Raw genomic sequence first — 20,505 nt, 5'->3', positions numbered from 1 at the left:
TCTGTAACCCCCAAGCTAGGACTATACGGCGACCTGAACATGAGAGAGAAGGTGCAAAGTATGCGAAAAGTACTTTACTCCAAAGGTTCATTTTAATACAGAAAATATAGGGTTTTTATAATATTTTAAATGTCTTTGGGTTACTTGAAGATTCTGGATTGCTACTGAACATATTAGCAGTAAAGCAATCAACCAATCAGAACTTCTACATGTGACGTTTCACTTCCTCGATGTTTCTGGTTAAGACTTCAAGTGAAAGCTGATTCGATGAAATGCTTCTTAGTGTTTCCTGATCCTTGCTTGTATTTTGCGAGAATTTTTCTGGATCACCCCAACATATTGGTACAAAGGGGCACCGAATACTTATGCGCCACATAAATCATTCGATTTGCATAAGGGCCGTGATGCTGCCTGGGTGCCCAAACCGAGGCAGGAGGTTTTCTTAGGGGACCACACCCGGAGCCTTCGACCTGAAGGTCTGATCAACGAGGCAGTGGAGAAATGTCAGGTGATGCAATCCCATGATAGATGGTGACCAATATTTGGTTCATACGCCATTTTCTCCCTTACCATCCTGAAGCCCATGTGCACCATTGGTTTGGAATCAGGGTTTCTTAACTCCCCTAGTTGGATCCTCCACATCTATCAACCCGGTTAAAGCGCCGGACATTCGCTTTTTTTCCTCTCAATTTTGTAAACAATAGTAATACCACGAGAAGGTAGTGAGTAGGACTTTCTTGGTAGTGGTTGTATACACGTGGCCATGTGAGAGCATTTCGAAAGACAGAGTGGACTCTCCCCACCCTCGGCCGTACCAGGGCATTTGGGGGCAAAGCGTGGCAACTGGCTGTTGCAATGTAGAAGTGCTGGGCATCGATCCCGGGCCCTCTCGCATGCTAAGCTAGTGCTCTACCACTGAGCTACACCCCGTTTAGGGTATTAGCATAGTGTACTACAGAGAGAGAAAAATATATTTTAAATCATCCGTTATATCAGAATTTCATAGTATTTTGTGTATAATTTCAACTAGGACATTTATCATTTACAGCATTTAGTTACATGAAAATTTCAAATTACTTACCGGGAAACATTCACTGAAATGGATAAATCATCGCTAAATTATAACAAATCAATTGGTTAAGTGACAATTTATAATTTATCGATTGTAATAAATGTGCTGAATATAGTAACATCTTTAGCACATATAAACACCTACACTATTTTTAGCCACTCGTAACTAACTGTATTGACTATATACTCCGTTATAAATACTCGATCGCGCCTATAAATTAGCGTACAATTTTATGAACATTTGCAGAATATATATAATAATAATAATACTAACTGCAGTCTATTTCCTATCGTTTGTATTTTTATAATCTTCATCTTATTAGTAGTAAATTCATACTAACTTAATTTTATGCATTGTAGATGTTTATACTAAATATTTCTTATTGTAATTATAGCTAAAATCTTAAATATAATACTGATAGAGAGTAAGCTAGTCTGTGTGAAGAATTATACTTCTAACGAAATTTAAATTTCCATAAGTTAATTAATTCCATCAAGAATATTTTACAGTATACAGAATAATAGTTGACATTATTTATTTTTAAAAACAAACAAACAATTTCAGGATGCAATTCCAATGATTTCTCGTTTAAATTTCGATGAGAAATTTCGTGGTGTAATGTTGCATATTTTTGGAAAAACATTAATTTGTCGTAGTATTGAAATTGCAACTCAATTGGCTCGAACAAAAAATTTCGATTGTATTACACTTGACGGTAAGATTGCATTTTCTGGTGTCAATAATTTCTGAACATAGTTTATGCTAGTTTATTGATTTTGTAACACCTTGTATTGATCGGGTTTTTTTATACACTTGTAGTCCAGAAGTTTCAGTGTTATTGTTTGTAAATTTACATTATGGATTGACGTTAGTTTGACAACCGTTGAAAACCAGAAAGCAAAAGACAGATGTTTTCTTCTAGCATGGAACTCTCTAGTAGTGCTCATACACAACCTTACCAGGGGTAGGACGCTGGATCCTTCAGACTTCGTGGTAAACACCTAACTTTCAGATTATTAGGTTGTCAATCAGCGGTTTACATGTATAAACTCAGTTAGTTCGGTACATGAAGATGAAGGAGGCTGTCAGTTGCTCACAGGTTCTCAGTTGTCGTTTAAATAAAGTTAGTTCGTGATATATAATCATTAATTAAGCAATCTCGTCTTAATGCCCTACTTGAAATAAAGTTTAAGCATTTAGACTTCATCCAATAGGTTTCAGGTTGGAACTCTGTTCCAGTTACTTTGCTTTGGCCATCAAATCCAAGTGCATAAATCTGTACTTGACAAATGAGTTATATTATCATTCACTTTACATTTTTTGTGTATATGTAATGCATATAATAATGTCTAATATTATTAGATTTAAGATAATAAAGAAAATTCTCAAGATATAAATGTTTTGATGGGAATATTCAATTTATTAACTTCCATTTTCTATAATGTTTAATGATGTAACTGAAACTGTTTCGCTTGTGTACTCGTTTGTTAATTGCAATAGTGACCATTATATTCATGTCCTTTTTGATTTTATTAAACTGTATTACTTGCTATTATTATTGTTATTATTATTATTATTATTATTATTATCACCATTATTATTATTATAGCTTTAACTGCCAAACTATTATGATGAAAAAAAGCTAGTTAAAGCTCAACGTGTATTTCTTCTTTACATTGACAGGTGATCAAGTATCACGTAAAGGTACACTTACCGGAGGATATTACGACAGTCGATTATCACGTTTAGAATTACAGAAACGTAAACAAAAAACTGAAATTGAAATTCAAGAGACAGAAAATGTTCGTGAGAATAATGCTAAACGTAAAGAACAAGTTGATGCACAAATTAACCGTATCATTGACGATGTACAACGTAAGGATACAGTAAGATCAAAACATGAGTGAGTTTATAAAAGTACTTGTCTTTATTTGTACATAAATTATTGATGTTATTTTTACTATTTTATTCAATATTTCATTGATAAGGTTTGGGTAAATTAGACTTAGGTCGTTTTGAATATATCTTATGACTGAAAGTGTTCATTAAAATGGAGTATATCTTCATTCTGCACCTAAGAAATGGAAATAATAATATAGTATAGGAACGAGTTTACATCATTTGCCCTTTGTCTACCTTGCCGAATAAATAACGGAAACCTAATAACAAAACAGTGATGTTTATCAAGAATTAGTCGTCTCTGAACTTTCGCTTTTTTTAATATTTGGCCTTGTGATGAAAGAAATCAAGAAATAATTTTAAAGCTATTCGTCTATTAATTGAGACGTAACCTATTTGTGGACTACTTATGTGGTAAATGAGTTATTAGGCAAAGTTTTAACGTTTGTCTAATCTATTATAAAAAAACTCGTTACTATAGCTTTGTTATAAGAACTCCTTCAGTATATAAGCATTTGTCGCAAGCTATCAGGTGCTAGAGGTTCTTATGATCATTTAATATCTCAGGTCTATTTATGCAGCCCTAGGGTTTTGATAAAATTAAATCGAGTCATATTAATGCAAGAAATCTGTGGAAATAATCGAGTTTTATAGTTTGGATTACGAAGTAAAACTTAGTTAGATGACCATTAAAAATTAACAAGTATCAGACAGCTTTTTCTTCTTGGTATAGAGCTTCTTGGTAGTGCTCAACCACTACCCCAATTGGACGTCGAACTCAGAACCTACAGGTATTTTGGTGAGCCCTTAATCTTAAGACCACTGAGTCGTAATCCAATGGTTTATATTTTTGATTTCGACCAATTTTTGATGTTGCGCAAATATCAATGGAATTGGTGGGTGACTGCCGCTTTTTCTATATCATTGGACTCAAATGGTTACAGTTTCCCACTAGAAATTCGGGAATTACCTCTCAAATCTTGCTTAGTTTCTGGTTAGGAAGAATTATGACTAGTTATCACCTACGTATTTATGATGCATCTCGATTTTAAATTGGATTGAGGTTATCATTCAGAAACTAATTGGCTAGATAATGATAGTATTTATCAAAATATATCCTTCCAAATATTTTACATTTTGAATGGTGAAATCAAATCTAGTGGTTTATCAATGCACAAATGACATTGCACGTGTTATAGAGGAGATTTATAATAATAGCCAGTTATCTAGAGACTGCTTACTTTAACTTCCTAAACAAACTAAAATCCCAGATAATCGCAAGTAACTCAGTGTAACAGTAAATGCAAGAAGAAAAACCAAGCACCTCAAACATTTGTGATACACAGTGTTGAAATTGAACAACAGTGTTAGTCGTCAAATGGCTGTACCAATGACTGAGGAAAGAGTAGTCCATCTGTCAAACTCATCCGATATGTTTGAGTTGATGTTGGAGCTACTGTAATCTAAGTTTTCTAAAAGATGATTATGTTAGAATTCCGGACGTGTAAATACTGCTAACGGATCAAAATTTAATATTTCTAATTAAGACGAAAAAGTCTACTCCATTCTGGAATAGAAATAAATTAAAGCAGGTTTTCATAGTTTCATCTTGCTAAATATTAAGAAAGAAACGATTATTACTTGTCAAGAACAGTTCAATTGAAATAATTATCTCTGTATTGACGGATATAAATGAATCGGATAAGGTGATTAATTTAATTTCTAACTTACAAATCAATCAGTCCTTTAGCTTTCTTAGATATAACTCATTATAGGAACCAAATACAGTTATTACTGACTGTTGTAGTTGAAAGGTTAGGGAACTTTACTGAATATATTCAAACAGTTGAAGTTCGTACGTATGGAAAACATTTTGAAATCGATGTAATTGGTATTTTTTTGCTTGAAAATGAAATCTTATTGTAAGTTTATTTTTCTGTCTTTACTGTATTCGTTGCATTTTTATATATTTTAGAATGACATTTGATAAGTTGAAAAAAGATATTCATATGTGGAAAGAAGAATTACGTGGCAAACAAGAAACTAAACCACAGAAAGAGTACAAATTATCATCTTTACGTCACGACCTGGATCAGATGAAGTACACAATGGAATCTTATAAAGTTAGTTCGATTCCATTTTGCTAATGTTAGCGTACTTATGTGATGAATTCATTTGTTTCTGTTGTGTCACTTGAGCACACAAGTGTTTTGAAAGAGGTTAGAACACTTTGGATAGAATGTAATTTTTACACAATATGAATTGGAGATTTAAATTATGGCTTTTTATTTTTTGTAGTTTTATTACAGATGAATATGTATTTCTATTTGATACCTTGGTGACCAAATTGTACCCTTACACTTATTTGAATTATTTTAATATATCGTTTTAGATACTGATTTGTTTAAATAATAAGTCAATAAAAATGCGAGCATGTAAAAGCACTTTTATTTGCAGTTTTTTTCGTTTTCTCAAATCAATTCATATTCGTTCACTTATTGTGCAAATGTATTCAAATGAAGTAAGACATAACTCCTAGCTGCTAACTACCCATTCAAGCAACAATGATACTTTTCGAGTTATTTTTCCATGTTGATAAATTTTGCTTTTCTAAAGGATATGGAATCAAGAAATCTATCTGATTTTTCTCAGTGATATTATATGTAAATTATTTTCGTATTCTAGTTCTTATCTCAGAGTTGGGTTTTGTATAGAGAGGAATATGATCAACATATTCTAATAACTTGACCAATAGATTTGTTACTTAGCATTGATAAAGGTGATATACTAACAACACGTACCAGTCATTGATCAGTAGTAACCAGTATTATTTTTTCTGGTACATAGTGCTGGTAGAATTCGAGCAGTTAATCCATTTTTCACAGTGATGTCGTCAGAGTTAATCAGTCGGCTAAACGCAACGAAAAACCTGGTACATGTCTATGTTGGTTCAAGTTGCCGTACTTCATTAATACAACAAGATGAAACTGTCAAGGTAAATCTCAGAGTCGTAGTACGAAAGATTAGGCACCGAAGATACGATTGGAGAAAAGAATATAAATCCGTGAAATAAAAAGGTTATCAGGAATTCAGAAGTTTAGAATTTGGGGAGGAAAATCTTATCCTACTTTTCTACCTAGGATCATGCATACATTTTGAAATGGTCAGTTGAATATTTGAGTGGTTTATTCTATTGATTAAAAGCTTAGATTAATCGGAAATCTCGTTTTTTACTTCTAGGTTGAATTAGGAACTGATTTATTAAGCCAGTTGTCAGTTCAGGAGCAACGTGAAGTTGATCGTTTAAATGATAAAATTCAAGAATTAACCAGAGAAGCTAAAGATGCTTATAAGTAAGTTACGTGTGTACATATTTTACATTGATTAGTTTGATTAAATAAAATTGTTCATTTGTTTTTGTTGGGGATGCTAGATCCACAGAAATCGCTTAGTGAAAGTCTCATTTTTGTAATGTTATTTTGGAAATTTAGATCTCTCATTTTCGCGCCAAAAGCCCCCACTTTCACTTTCAGTTTGTATTTCCCATTTGGAGGGACCATAAATGTCATTGGTTCGTTTCCTCTCTTAGTACGCTATTTTGTGACGTTTCCAGGGCCGTTTTGTACTGCATGTATACGCATGAGTTGTATGCTTGTTTGTTCATGCTTCCGACTATTTGTGGAATATACATTTCCTTCGGCTGAAATCTGGTGTTCTCCATCTAGTTAACAGGGCTGTGGCGCATTGGGATAGCTTAGCTTGTCCCGTTGTAGCATTACTGACTTTCGTTCAGTTCTCCTGTTTTAGGTGATATCGTAGCAGTTTTCTTACAATAAATATTGTCATATAGACATTCTCATTTCATTCATTGCTGACGTCATCTAAAGTAGTGTACAATGAGAATTTAGAAGCACCTAAGCGATTACAAATTACTGGGTCGTACTGATTCTGTAGTAGTAACCTTTGTTCTACTTCATTTTATTTTTCCCTCCTCTTATCGCACACTACTCAGTCAGTGAGTTTTTATTTGTATGAAATGTGGCTTTTTTGAGGATCTAATCATAAATTTCGAAATGCAGCAATTTGCCAGATCTCTATCATCGTGATTATACATAAATACTTATAAATGTTTTGGGTAGCCTCTTAATGTTGCAAAGACTCAAACGGATTACATTTGTGATTTCTATTGTCAAGGAAAGCAGCTGTTGCACTAGGTGGAACATTTCGTGTTTCATGATAGCCGGTTGTAAAAAGAGCGAAGCATGTATATTGTGAACATAATTGGGAAGTTTTGTACTTTGTACCAAAAATTCGTGATTATGCATTCTATTGACTATTTGAAACACTAAAACCAACCTCATTTGATTCTGAGTTTTTTTTAATTTTCGCTTTAGACAATAATGAATCCTGAAATTGTATTTCAGATTGTAGATGAATGCATTTTGTTTCAAAAAGTCTGAACCAATAGAAAAACCAATACCTATTTCTTTCTCATTAGGATTAGTATACGTTAGCATTATAAAGTGCTAACGATTAAATGCTCAATGTAAGCCCAAATCTCAATATTCTGATTAGTCTATTTTAACCAATCAGCTCTAGTGAACGAATCAAGAGGTTTCTTATGGAAATTCGATGTCAACTTTGACGTTTCTATTACGATACGATGTTGTTTCAGTTCCTTGTAATATTTCTTCTTTTCAACCTATTCTTGTTTTGATATGTGATTGATCAATTACAGTACAGGGGTTATAAAGTTTAGATTAGGAATAACGTAATAATGGGGATGAAGAAAACTCAGAATAACTATTACAAATCACAAACTAATTGGGACTCTGTAACAACAATAGTCTCAGCTACTCTCCAGTGTTTCGGCGTACTCACACATATCATCCCCTTTTGTTAAGGCAATTTAAAGAATCATCCCAGAACTTATTTATGATTCCCAATAAATCATATTGACTATAAAATTATGTATAGATTTATTACTCTACATTCTTTAAAATAGTATAGATTAGGATAATGTCTACTTTCATTTTAATGATAAGTTTATAAGAGAAATATTCTGTTTAAGTTTACTGATCATATTTTTCTAATATGTTGGGTAAATAATTTTCTTCTTTTTCATCCCTCCCCTCGGTCCTAGGAAGAGAATTACATTAGAAACCGAAAAGAATGAAAAAGAAACTCAACTAGAACATAATTTATTAAGAAAACAAGAACAATTAGAATCTGAGGTAGCTGAAGCTTCGGAACAAGATTTACAAGATCGTTTAACTGAATCAGAAGAAGAATTGCGCGAGGTAACTTATTGTTTTTTTTGGTCACTAATTAAAATTCCTTTTAATATTATTTCATGTTTTTTATTATTGTCTCTATTAATAGTGATCTTCACTCACTGAATAAGTGATTTTTAAAAGTTGTATTTGAGTGTAATATTCTGTAGTCTCTGTTGGTGCCTTATATACTTCGTAGATCTAGATTTATGATTTCAATGTAGTGCTGATAGTTTGTTCTCCATCTGTTGGTTCGAAAAGTTTATCTTGAATTTTTCTAGAAATACTGCAGCATTGACCTTAGCTTCATAATCGAAGTACTATTGATTAACTAGACTTCCACTAACAGTCCTCTATGTGATGATAGACTAGTCGATGAAATCCATTCAAGAAGTAACTGGCATCAGAAACTATGTTTTCTTGTTGTCTTCGTCGTCGATTCGATGGTTTGCAACTCGGATATAATAAATGACGAGTCATACGAACAGCTGAATTATTCTAACGAAATACTTTCTATAAATATTGTGGGATTATTTGAGAGAATTGAATAAGATATTGAAACCAGGTTTTCTTGATTAGGAGGCAAACCAATAGATAATAATCCTAACAACTTACTTGATGAATATTTATGCTTAGATTAACCACTTAATGGTCGAATCAAGCCACAATATCATTGTAAAGAGACGATTAGCTAGCTGCTAGTTTAAGTGATATTGGGGCAAGTTTCTGAGCAAACAGAGCTCAGGACGCTCACTTCATACTATTTAGGACTCGTAAGCTCAAAGTACATTTATGCCAGTTTTAATGTTTACACTAGAACTCAAACTCACTACTTACTACTTGTGACATTTTATATACATGCTCTCTACTAATACAAGTCTGACATTATCCTCGTTGCCCTAATCAGAAAGCGAATGTTTATTATAAAAATATAACTGTTACTTTTTTAAAACCTTATTCAATATATATTTTTTGGTTAGCTTTAGAGTATATCTTATGATTTTTTTATAAATACTGTCAATAATATTAAGACATTTTAATATTTTGTTTTTATTTATCCTGTTTACATTGTTTGTCTAGGTTGAACGTCTTATTGAAGGTGCTCAGCGTACAGTAGATGAAGTGGAAACACGTTTATCTGCTCTATTACATGAACAACGTCAACTGGAATCAGAAATGGAGCGTAAAAAACAAGAAGAAAAAGAATACGCTGAACGTATACAAGATGATCAACAGAATTTAGAAAAAATGCAGTCCAAACAAAGTCAATTATTAAAAAAGGTATATTCACATTATTAGTATTTGTTACAATTGGAATTTTCACTTGTCAAATAATTTTAACCATAGTGAAGTTAGTTTTTATCACAGATTAATATTAAATTTCAACTAGTTTGTACAACAAAACATTTATCATATACTCGTTAGTGGCTTACTTCAAAGTTTTAATGATAAGTTGTGATTAGTAAAGTTCAACTATGTTGAGAGTGAAGATTATTTCGCACTATATTACAATTAAGTTAACCTATCCAATGTAGATCATAAGATTTCAACTTAATGGTTTAAATGTAACACGGTTGAAAACTAAAGATCTTGGTTTCAACTCCTGACAACTTTATAGTTGGATACTTCTGAAGAAATCACATAATTGAACAGAATATCTATTTAACGATCATTGATTTTCACTAATATTTACCCTGTTGATATTATTTCATGATAAAAACCAGCTTAAACTAATCTTAACAAGTCCCTAGACCGAACCTGTTTCTTTTAAAGCATTGTTTCGTTAAATTATAGGACGACAAAATGACAATTATTCGGAATATATGTATAGTACTTATGCATAATATTTATCTACTGTTGTTCTTCATATTCTTCGATAAACTAACTAGAAGTTTTAAGACTTATTTCTTTGATTTCCTTTTGAAAAATGTTTACTTTCTAGTAATTTTCTCAATAAATGAACTTGTTAGACTAAACTAAGTTGTACATTCTTTATTCTTAGAAATAAAAGTGATATTTCATGAATTAATTGTTAGAAGGTTATGTACGGCATTTCATTGTTAGACTTTTCATTATGATATTTGTTAATGTATAAGTCTTTTATAGATTATCCTCTTATATATATATATATCTTGATCATTGCAATCGGCTTTTAGAGTCATATATTATCATTCGACTATTTATTCAATTTATTTGATGTTCTATTCTCTTAGTTTAATCACATACTGTAGACAAAACATCAGAGCAAGTCTCAAAAAGCATATTTTTAGAATTTATTCACTGTTTTTTGCTTTGATGACTTTGACTGTAATTTACTGATTGTGAAACTTTGCTGTTATGTACATCATTATTCATGTTAACCATTATTGTTAAAAACGATCTCTGACCATTTTATTGCATAAGCATTCCTTTATTAAGTGGTTATTATATGTATCTTTTTATGAAATTACTCGGGGTTAGCTACATATCTCTGGAGGACACAGATAAGACATATTTCTTCAGATTTTTCGTAAGATTAGGATGGTACAATAAATATAAATATTAAGCGTTTCTGAATAATATCTATGCATTAACCTATTTGTACTCTGCTAGTTTGTTTCATTTGTAATTCAATATTTAATCATTATAAGTGTTATGGATGCAGAATAATATGCCAATCGTTGTCATGTTAAGTCTATGGTGGCCTTGGACTTTAAATGTACATTCCCTATTGGCTATTATTTAATTCATTCGTTACATATTGTGTAAATGTTGTTTTCTATTTTATGGTACGATGTGGTTTGTTTGGTTAGTATATAAATAGAGTATGTCTGAAATACAATGATTCATATCTCAGAGGCTGTGACTTGTGTTCCTGACTCAACTGGCCGAGACAGACTGCGAAGCGGGACCAATCAGGGCTCTAGGTCATCCATACGTGTTTTCCCTGTTACTGTGATCGATCGATAAAACGCTGCTTACTAAAACCTGCAGTCTCACACGTTACAACGATAAGTTAGATAAATTAACATTTGATAATGAATAAATCAAATCTGTTTGTAAAAGATTGTGTGGCACAAAACTCGTGATTATATAATACTTACAATATGATCAATCATAAACTAAAAATAATCATACCTTGAATATCTTCTCACTACTAATTTGTTTCAACTACTTTCCCTAGTTTTCACCTTGTTTATTCTAATATTTCTTTACATTCCTTTTAATTTCCCTTTTCTATACTGTTGACGAATGTACACTATCACTGTTTAATGTCTTTTTATATCTGTCTTAAAAAATTTTTTTTAGAAGTTCATTTCATTTGAGATATTTCATTAAGCCTCAATTAATTCACTCAGTTAAATATGAAAACAACCGTTGTCTTGTATAGAAGTAAGTTACTTATATTGACATAAGTAGTATATGATGTTATTCGTGAACAGAATGTCTGGCAGCAGAGAGACAAAAGGATCGAACAGTAAAGAATGGAAACAGAATGCAATTTGTATGAAAATGCAAGAACAATGAAGTCTGGGTCATTTTGAGACAATTGGTGGACATTTTGAAAACTAAGCATTTACTTTATGATTGTTAGATTTTATTAACAAGTCCTGTAATTTCATGTTAAATACATTCGATCGTTTTTATACTCTTTTCCATTTTTAGAAAGAAGAAAATATGAAAAAAATTCGCGATTTAGGTTCTTTGCCAGCAAATACATTTGATAAATTTCAAGAAAAAAATATAAAACAAGTATGTATATACGTATATATTTATATTTATGAAATAATTCGATAATCAAACTAAATAATTAACGAATTATTATTATTAAACTCACCGACCAAATATAAATTCTTATTAATGAGTTTGTAGGTATCATTACCAAGGTTTGATTTGATAATTTCAAAAATTGGATTAATTTTAATTTGGTTATTTATTCTTTGACCGGAGTCAGACAAGGCTGTCTACTCTCACCCTTCCTCTTTCTTCTGGTGTTCGACTGGATTATGAAGACCTCGACATCTGAGGGAAAACACGGAATACAATGAACAGCTCAGAATCATTTGGACGATTTGGACTTCACAGATGACCTAGCCCTCCTATCGCATACACATGAACAAATGCAGATAAAGACAGCCAGTGTAGCAGCAGTCTCTGCATCAGTAGGCCTCAGCATACACCAAGGGAAAACCAAGGTCCTCAAATTCAAAACGGAGAACGGCAGTCCAATCACACTTGATGGTGAAACTCTGGAAGATGTAGAATCCTTCACATACCTGGGAAGCATCATCGATGAACAAGGAGGTTCAGATGCAGACGTAAAGGCGAGGATCGGCAAAGCAAGGGTCGCATTCCTACAATTGAAGAACATATGGAGCTCAAAACAACTTTCAACCAATATCAAAGTGAGAATCTTCAATACGAACGTCAAGACAGTCAGTTCTACCGTATGGAGCTGAAACTTGGAGAACTACAACAACCACAATCAAGAAAGTACAAGTATTTATAAATAGCTGTCTATGCAAGATACTCAACATCCATTGGCCGGATACCATCAGCAATAGCCTTCTGTGGGAGAGAACAAATCAGCTTCCAGCTGAAGAAGAAATTCGGAAAAGACGATGAAAATGGATAGGACATACACTACGCAAATCGTTAAACTGCATCACGAGTCAAGCCCTAACTTGGAATCCTGAAGGGAAGCGGAAAGGAGGAAGGCCAAAGAACACATTACGTCGGGAAATAGAAGCAGATATGAAAAGGATGAATAGGAGCTAGAAAGGATTGCCCAGGACAGGGTTGGATGGGGAATGCTGGTGAGCGGCCTATGCTCCTTCACGAGGAGTAACAGGCGTAAGTAATTAAGTTACAGATGCCGATTAAAATAGTCTAAAATGTAATGCTTATCGTTAATAGATTATGAAAAAAACACTGGATTAATATTATAACGTATCACTGGTGACTGTAAAAAGCTGATTTCCAAAGATAGTTTGTTCAAACGGATTAACATATAGTACTGTAAATAGGAGGACTATTTTAAATACCTTGATGTTCATGTACATCTTTCAATTGGTAAATTCCCAGAAGTACTGAGTTAAGTAAGTATTTATTCTTTGAGGAAGTTGCCCACACTAAGTCACGAAACGTCAGAAAATCTGGTTTTTCTACTAATTGGGATATTAAAACTATATTATTTATTTATAAATTCTTATGTTTAGATTGAAGGCACACTCCAAGTATGAAGTCTAGTGATAATACCCAACTTCTGAATCCAAAGTAGGTGGGTTTGGGTTCGAAACTGCTATATAGTGGCTGAAAATCGAACACCTTAACTACTGCGCCGCAGCTTCAATACAACTATATACACTTGTGTTTGAGAGTTATTGAGAATACTTGGTTGGCTTCTAAGTCGTATGAATCTCATGAATGAATTTGTTTGAACTGCTTATTCTATATCGGAGATATTAATAATATTTTAGAAAGTCGTTTTGGATCAATATGGGTTTTATTTTCTCACATTATTTGATTCCCTATGTATGTGGAGTATCAAAAAGCTATATAAAAACGTTTATATATGTAAAGTGATTAGTATTTGGGCGGTAAAATGGAGTTTCATTTTTTGAGCTGGATGGTTTAATTGTGAAGCTTTCATTGTTCTTCTGAACGGCATCAACACAAACTTTAGGCAGATCTGTGAGCTATTCAAATTTCTTCGCATATGACTGATAGCTTGTCTTATCAACCATCCAGCTCAAAGAACTAAACCTCGGCAAAGAGAGTTTTCAGACCAAAATGTTCTAAAAGAGATTACTAACATAATTTTTCCCACTTCATATATTCGTACTGCTTAAACTGTTTAAACTTCACAAAATTTTCAAATGTAAAGAAAACAAGTATTTACTTCACTTTGATTTAATTTCATTGAAACAGTACTTCAAATTTCTAGTTCTAATGCAAAGTTTTGATCAATGAAATCCAATCATATCGATTGTGAGCCAATTGCCCACCAATGGCATTGGAAAAATGCAAACTACTGGATGCCGACCCGATGGTTCAAATGTTAGATACTTTCTGCGAGACCGAGACTTCAAGATTTTAGGTTCGGTTCGCAGTGAGATATTGTGTGTGACGTTGAATAATCACTAAACTGAATTGTGAAAATTCAAGAATTTGCATATATATATATATATATATATATATATATATATATATATATATATATATATATATATTTGCTTATCATTTTAAAATCGTCAAATATTGTATCTTATAAATTTTTATTCTCTTTGAATTTAAGCTATTCAAACTTCTTGATAAAGCTAATCGTGAATTAAAACGTTATAGTCATGTGAATAAAAAGGCTTTAGATCAATTTGTATCACATTCAGAAGAGAAAGAGAAATTATTAAAACGTAAAGAAGAATTAGATAAAGGTTGTCAAGCGATTAAAGATTTGATGAATGCATTAGATCATCAAAAATATGAAGCTATTCAATTAACATTTAAACAGGTTCGTTTAAGTGTTTTTTGTGTATGCGCATGAGGTTGTTTGATTTTCAGTCTTTATGAAACTACTATTTCATGTTAATTTCATTCTGTCATTTTAGAAGAATCAATATATCATCCGTTTTATAATTTATTAAATAGTTAATCTAAGTAATTTAATGTTTAACAAGAGGAAGGGTATTATCAGGATAAATTACTAGTAATATTGACAACTACAGTTCCATTGAGTGGTCCATCTATCAAATAGGGATATACTTTCCTATACTTCTCTCGATTCACGATAACAATTTTTTTTATGTTAGGTAGTTGGAAGTAGTCGGCTTGGCGGTAAATTATCAAGCTGTGAAACTGGGTGACACAGGTTTGAATTCAGCGGAAGCATCATTCTCCTAAAGGTTTCACATACGCCTTGCAAATGGGTGCCAACTAGCATAGGATTTCCAACCGCCTAACTTAATGGACACAATGTCGATTCATTTAAACTAGTGGCCTTATTGGAAATCAGTCGATAGGATCCAATTAGCACTAAGAACTAGGCAAATATGAAATTAGCCACTACTGATTGATCAATCAATATATATGTGACACGAGTTTTAAAAATTCCTAATTTCTGATTTTCAAGAGATGATTGTAAAAATAATATATCTGGATCACTATATCGTAGTGATGTAAAAAAAAGATCATACTGAATAAGTATTCGTAGTTAACGTATATTTTTGTAATGAGGTTAATAATTTTTTCAGCAGTTTTTTTGTCAAACTATAAGTTATTAATGTCACATGCTCCTTTTTATTTCTACAATTAAAGGTATCTAAAAATTTCCAAGATATTTTCAAACGACTTGTACCTGAAGGTCGTGCAGAATTGGTAATGAAAAAAGGTGTCCGTGTAAGTGCTCATTTTGGTGTAGTTAAGCTTTGTGACCTTAACTGTTTTATTTATCACCAATAATAAGTATTCGAGCTAATTTCTGAATCGATAACTGTATTCCCACTTATGATATATAGGTTGACCTTCAGTCAGTTTTTCTAATCTTCAGCATCACCTGGGTTATTTGTTTAATAAAATTCAAGTTTCACGTCACGGATTGACTTTGGTTAGACAATCATTGGGAACCATTAAGCACTAGGCGGTTGTCTCGTCCTAGCTTAGTGTGGACTTTCAGGTCCTGACTGGGGGTCCAACTGTTTGCATCCCAAGCCATAATCAGCTTGCTAAGATCCTGAGTCTAACGTCTTGTGGAGTCGTAGATGGGACCTATTTAGGTGTATCATACCAGGATGGAACAGCTGTCCAGTACTTACTGGTCTAATTGAAGTTATTTTTGACTTGGTTTACATAACATACTCGAATTCGAAGTCGTGTACGAACCGGAAACAATCAGACAGTGAAATATATATGGATGAACCAATTAGTAACTACATTAATCAATGAAAGGGAATTCATTTTTTAAAGCCACAAGAGAGAAAATTACTCAATAAATTTGTAAGTAATATAGTTAGATTGCATATAAATATCATATTATATTAAAGTCTGTAAGATAAGATCCTCTTAAGTTTACAGTACTAAATGCTTGTTTGTTGAAAAATAATCAGTGTTGTTAGGTTTTCTCTGTTATGCACTGTTATTCATTTCGTTTTTTAAAACATTTTTCCGTTATTTCTCCTTAATAGCAAGAAGGTGAAGGTAGTAGTGATGAAGATGGTGGTGCTGATAGTAGTGTTATTCCCGATGTTGAACGATTTATTGGAGTTGGTATACGTGTTAGTTTCACTGGTGATTCAGCTGATATGCGCGATATGAATCAATTATCTGGTGGACAAAAATCACTAGTTGCTTTAACTTTAATCTTCGCCATTCAAAAATGTGATCCAGCACCATTTTATCTGTTTGATGAAATTGATGCCGCATTAGATGCACAATATCGTAAAGCTGTTGCTGACATGATTAGAGATTTGAAATCGGAAGCACAATTTATCACTACAACATTTCGACCTGAATTATTAGAATCAGCTGAAAAATTCTATGGTGTAAAATTTCGTAATAAAGTAAGTGTAGTACTATCATTGAAGTAATTGCTTCTATGAATTTGATGTTCATCTTTTTGTGCGAACGAGTCATGAAAACTTGGATCTATGTATATATGTGCCTGGTCCTACGTTGTAGATGACTGACCAACTGAATACTGTTGTTGCTTTTTTCTTTTTAAAATTATTCAAGCTTGTTAAGTTTTATTTATTTTATAACAATATTGATGTTATACTCAATTTCAATTTAGTGTTTAATGAGTGTTACAATGTTAATCTAGTTATTCGTTTTGATGGTCATTTTTCACTCGATAGATAGATGAAATTAATTAGGTCGATTATTTGTAACAGGCAGTTCTAATTTTTTTTTAAATCCCAATTAGTTATGATTATTTAAATATACTATTAGTCGAGTTATGTTAGTAATTTTGTTCAACCGTCCATATAACCCACTAAATACAATCATTCGACTTATGGAGACGATTTATGACGGGGCTCATTTTATGTCGATCGGACCAATAGCGCAGATGGCCACCAACAACGATCTGTAATCTTAACGCTTATTGACCCACACAGCTCTCTTATCCCCATTAACATTAAAACACGAAGATAGCTTATTGATTTTCCTTATATTATTGGCGTTGTTCCTTGATTCAAAAACCCATATGGTTATATAAATTAATTACACGACCACAACCTACCGCAAATAGGGAATTACAACTTGTGCATAACTAGATTATGTATGATATAAAACTGAGTTAGTATTAGTATGAAGTGCATAAATAATTTTCCGTAAAACATATATCAACAGTTATTAAATGTAATGAAAGCTTAAAATAGGAGCATTGCAAAGATATAATGAGCCAAATATTTAATACATACACATAAGAAATATGTGTAGTTAACCAACTCTAGAATAGTTCCAAGAGTTCCACCTTTCCCAAATACTCATTCATATCTAGCAAATTGTTATAAATTACAAAATTAGTATATAATAAGAAGACCTCTTCTATTGAAGTGGGCGAACTACTCAAGCTCATGAAATCTCTTAGTTTATTTACCTTATCCAAATGAATGGGTCATATTGGGTTCATGACAATTCGCAATACTTATAAACTGTTTATATCAGTTAACTATACTTTTTTTTATTTTAATAACTAAGCACACTTAGAATAAGAAAGGTTGTCATATATCAAAATCTTCCATTCCTTTGTAAATATACGCAAATGTAATATCCTGTTTGATAGTACAGTTTTAATGTCGACTGTACTACCTTGATGAGCCATTTATAGGAAGTACGTGGTGAATGCATTATTTTGTTTTCGCTTATCTCGGCTTAAAACAACATACAGAACTGTGTACAGTTTCTAACCATTATTTTATTTATTGTTCGACGTACCTATTTTGACCTTGTCACTTCGTTTATTTGAAGATGACTTACATCACAGACTGATCCTAACTGAAGAGATATTAAGAACGAAGGAGCGCCAGATAGATGTTTTATCTTCAGATGTAACTACTCAGTACTTTACACTATTAACGCCTCCCGAGGTTGAACCTAGAATTCACAGGTATCTCACTGGACCCATTACTTTTAGACAATTGTCCACATTTCTAACTTCACTTAGTTTGTGTGACCTAACCCGACCATCATTCATTCTCATTGATCATTACAGGTCTTACCCTTGAGATAGGTGAATATCACCTACCATTGTTACTCCTAATAAGATGTTTGAAAATTCATCTCATGGTTATTTTGGTAGACAGACTTTTAAAATCTTGATATGCGAATCTGAGTTACCGTGACATTGTTGATAATATTTATCGATACATTTATTCTTCAATCTGTGTCATTTTCCCCATAAAATAACTCTTGTTTTGTTATTCATTTTAGGTTAGTCATATTGAATGCGTAACTAAAGGTGAAGCACTTGATTTTGTCGAAGATGATCAGACACATGGATAATTTCTACATGAATAACAGTGATCATAACCTTTGTGTTTCATGTATACACTGCTTGTTTTTCTCTCTGTCATCTTCAAGCATATGTAGAGGATATTTATCTACCTGTCTTGTATATATCGTCGTCATCATCAAAAATACATAAGTAAATCCCTTAATACTCATGAAAATGAGCAAACTAACAATTATGACGTTGTTTTGTTAATATTGGCATTTAACGGAACTTCTCCGTAAAAAGTAACGACCAATTACAGTTGAATGTATATTACCCATTTGATCGTTTTTATAATATTTCCACGTAATAAATACACACAACATCCCATAAACTAATTAATTATTCCCATCTCTTTATGTTTGTCTATTCTATTCATCTTTTTCCTGTACTACACTTTGCATTTATTTTTTGTTAAACATTATTCTGATATTTGTTGGTTTGTTTTTTACTCACATAAAATATTTTGTATACCCTATAAATAATAATATTTTGATAATGAATTTTTAGTTATTGTTTTGACTAGTTTCTAGTTAGTTTTAGTCAGTGAAATAGTGCTGTAAATTGTTCAAAGACTTGACTGACTACTACTTCCACTTTGACAGATTAGTAGTATTAGTAGTTATCACTAAGTAAATGTTATCTAAAATCGTATGCAGAAATCTGTACTTGATAAGAGGTGCTTGTATTCGAAATTTCAGTAAAGTAATGCAAATTCTTGTTCTCTATTTTTATTCCTAACGATTTCATGCGCTTCAAACTATATGATAGTGATATTCCGTTGTTTGGTTAACTAAATAGTCTTTAAATGGCATTATTTTGTTAAGCTCAACATCAATATGTGCTACTAGGCTGTAAAGATTCATTTTCATTAAGAGGTAACTGGAGAGAAAAATCATGTCACTCCGTTATATTTACAAACACTTCAAGTGACTAAAACTTGACTAAAGATAAATTGTCTACAATCGGTGAGGTAACTTCTAGACCAAGTGTATTCGACGGATCTTGTGTTGTGATATTAATTGCAGGTTCGAAAATCTAGGTTGAATGTTGTAACACCAGAAGTTTTATCAGGCAGTAACCATGTGCTAAATACAACAGGCTTTAGAACACCTTTTCCACAGTTGAATCATTATACTTATGTAAAACCATATAAGCCCGTGATAATGTGGATAAGTACTATTGAATTCAAATGGTGACGTTGGGTTCAATGGTATGTATTGAATCTTATTGCTTATGAGAAAAAGGCGAAATATTTTTTTGAGTTCGTCCTAATTTTCATTATCATAAAATTTAGTATGGAGATTAGTTGCTTTGGTTCTGTTAACATTTTTAAGGTTGAGCCTAGTTTTTAAAACAAAATCAACTAATCTTTTAAGAGGATTAAATTCCCAGCAATATTATATATTCAGATAGTTAAAATAAGGATTATACATTGTCGGAACTTGACTATTTTAATTGATCTTGCTGGTGGGGAAATCTCAGGATAGGAAAATCGATATTTAACACTGGAAATTCATTCCATTGATGTATGAACAATTCAAACAAACGTACAAGCGAGAGCGAAATCGTTTCCATTTAGATCATTATCTTGCCCTACTTGATTCTATAACTATGCTTAAACATATAATAGGACGAAACAGCTAGTTGGTTTTCAATAGCTGTCAAACCAAAGTCTGTCCATGAATCGCAATCAAACAACTATGTACGACATTCAAATATTACTTAGAATTAATTTTGACGACAACGTAGCTTTGGGGGACAAACGGTGTCAATCAAATATAATACGAAAC

At 32.2% G+C, this 20,505-nt stretch overlaps 1 protein-coding gene across 1 annotated transcript in view; it reads left to right on the top strand.

The window, feature by feature from the left end:
- SMC3 (Structural maintenance of chromosomes protein 3) overlaps window positions 1-20,062 on the top strand; it is a 34,265-nt gene extending 14,203 nt beyond the window's left edge. The window contains exons 11-21 of the mRNA XM_051213625.1: window positions 1,637-1,787; window positions 2,756-2,975; window positions 4,947-5,094; window positions 6,212-6,324; window positions 8,115-8,271; window positions 9,325-9,525; window positions 11,890-11,976; window positions 14,522-14,734; window positions 15,538-15,618; window positions 16,404-16,778; window positions 18,652-20,062. Coding sequence (XP_051069614.1) covers window positions 1,637-1,787; window positions 2,756-2,975; window positions 4,947-5,094; window positions 6,212-6,324; window positions 8,115-8,271; window positions 9,325-9,525; window positions 11,890-11,976; window positions 14,522-14,734; window positions 15,538-15,618; window positions 16,404-16,778; window positions 18,652-18,723 — 1,818 coding nt within the window. The 3' untranslated portion in view covers window positions 18,724-20,062. The remainder of the gene's footprint in view (window positions 1-1,636; window positions 1,788-2,755; window positions 2,976-4,946; window positions 5,095-6,211; window positions 6,325-8,114; window positions 8,272-9,324; window positions 9,526-11,889; window positions 11,977-14,521; window positions 14,735-15,537; window positions 15,619-16,403; window positions 16,779-18,651) is intronic.
- Window positions 20,063-20,505: the final 443 nt, after the last annotated feature.

The sequence above is a fragment of the Schistosoma haematobium genome, chromosome 3 (genome assembly GCF_000699445.3).
Source record: "Schistosoma haematobium chromosome 3, whole genome shotgun sequence".
NCBI classification, from domain to species: domain Eukaryota; kingdom Metazoa; phylum Platyhelminthes; class Trematoda; order Strigeidida; family Schistosomatidae; genus Schistosoma; species Schistosoma haematobium.
This window is presented reverse-complemented; position numbering and strand designations above follow the sequence as displayed.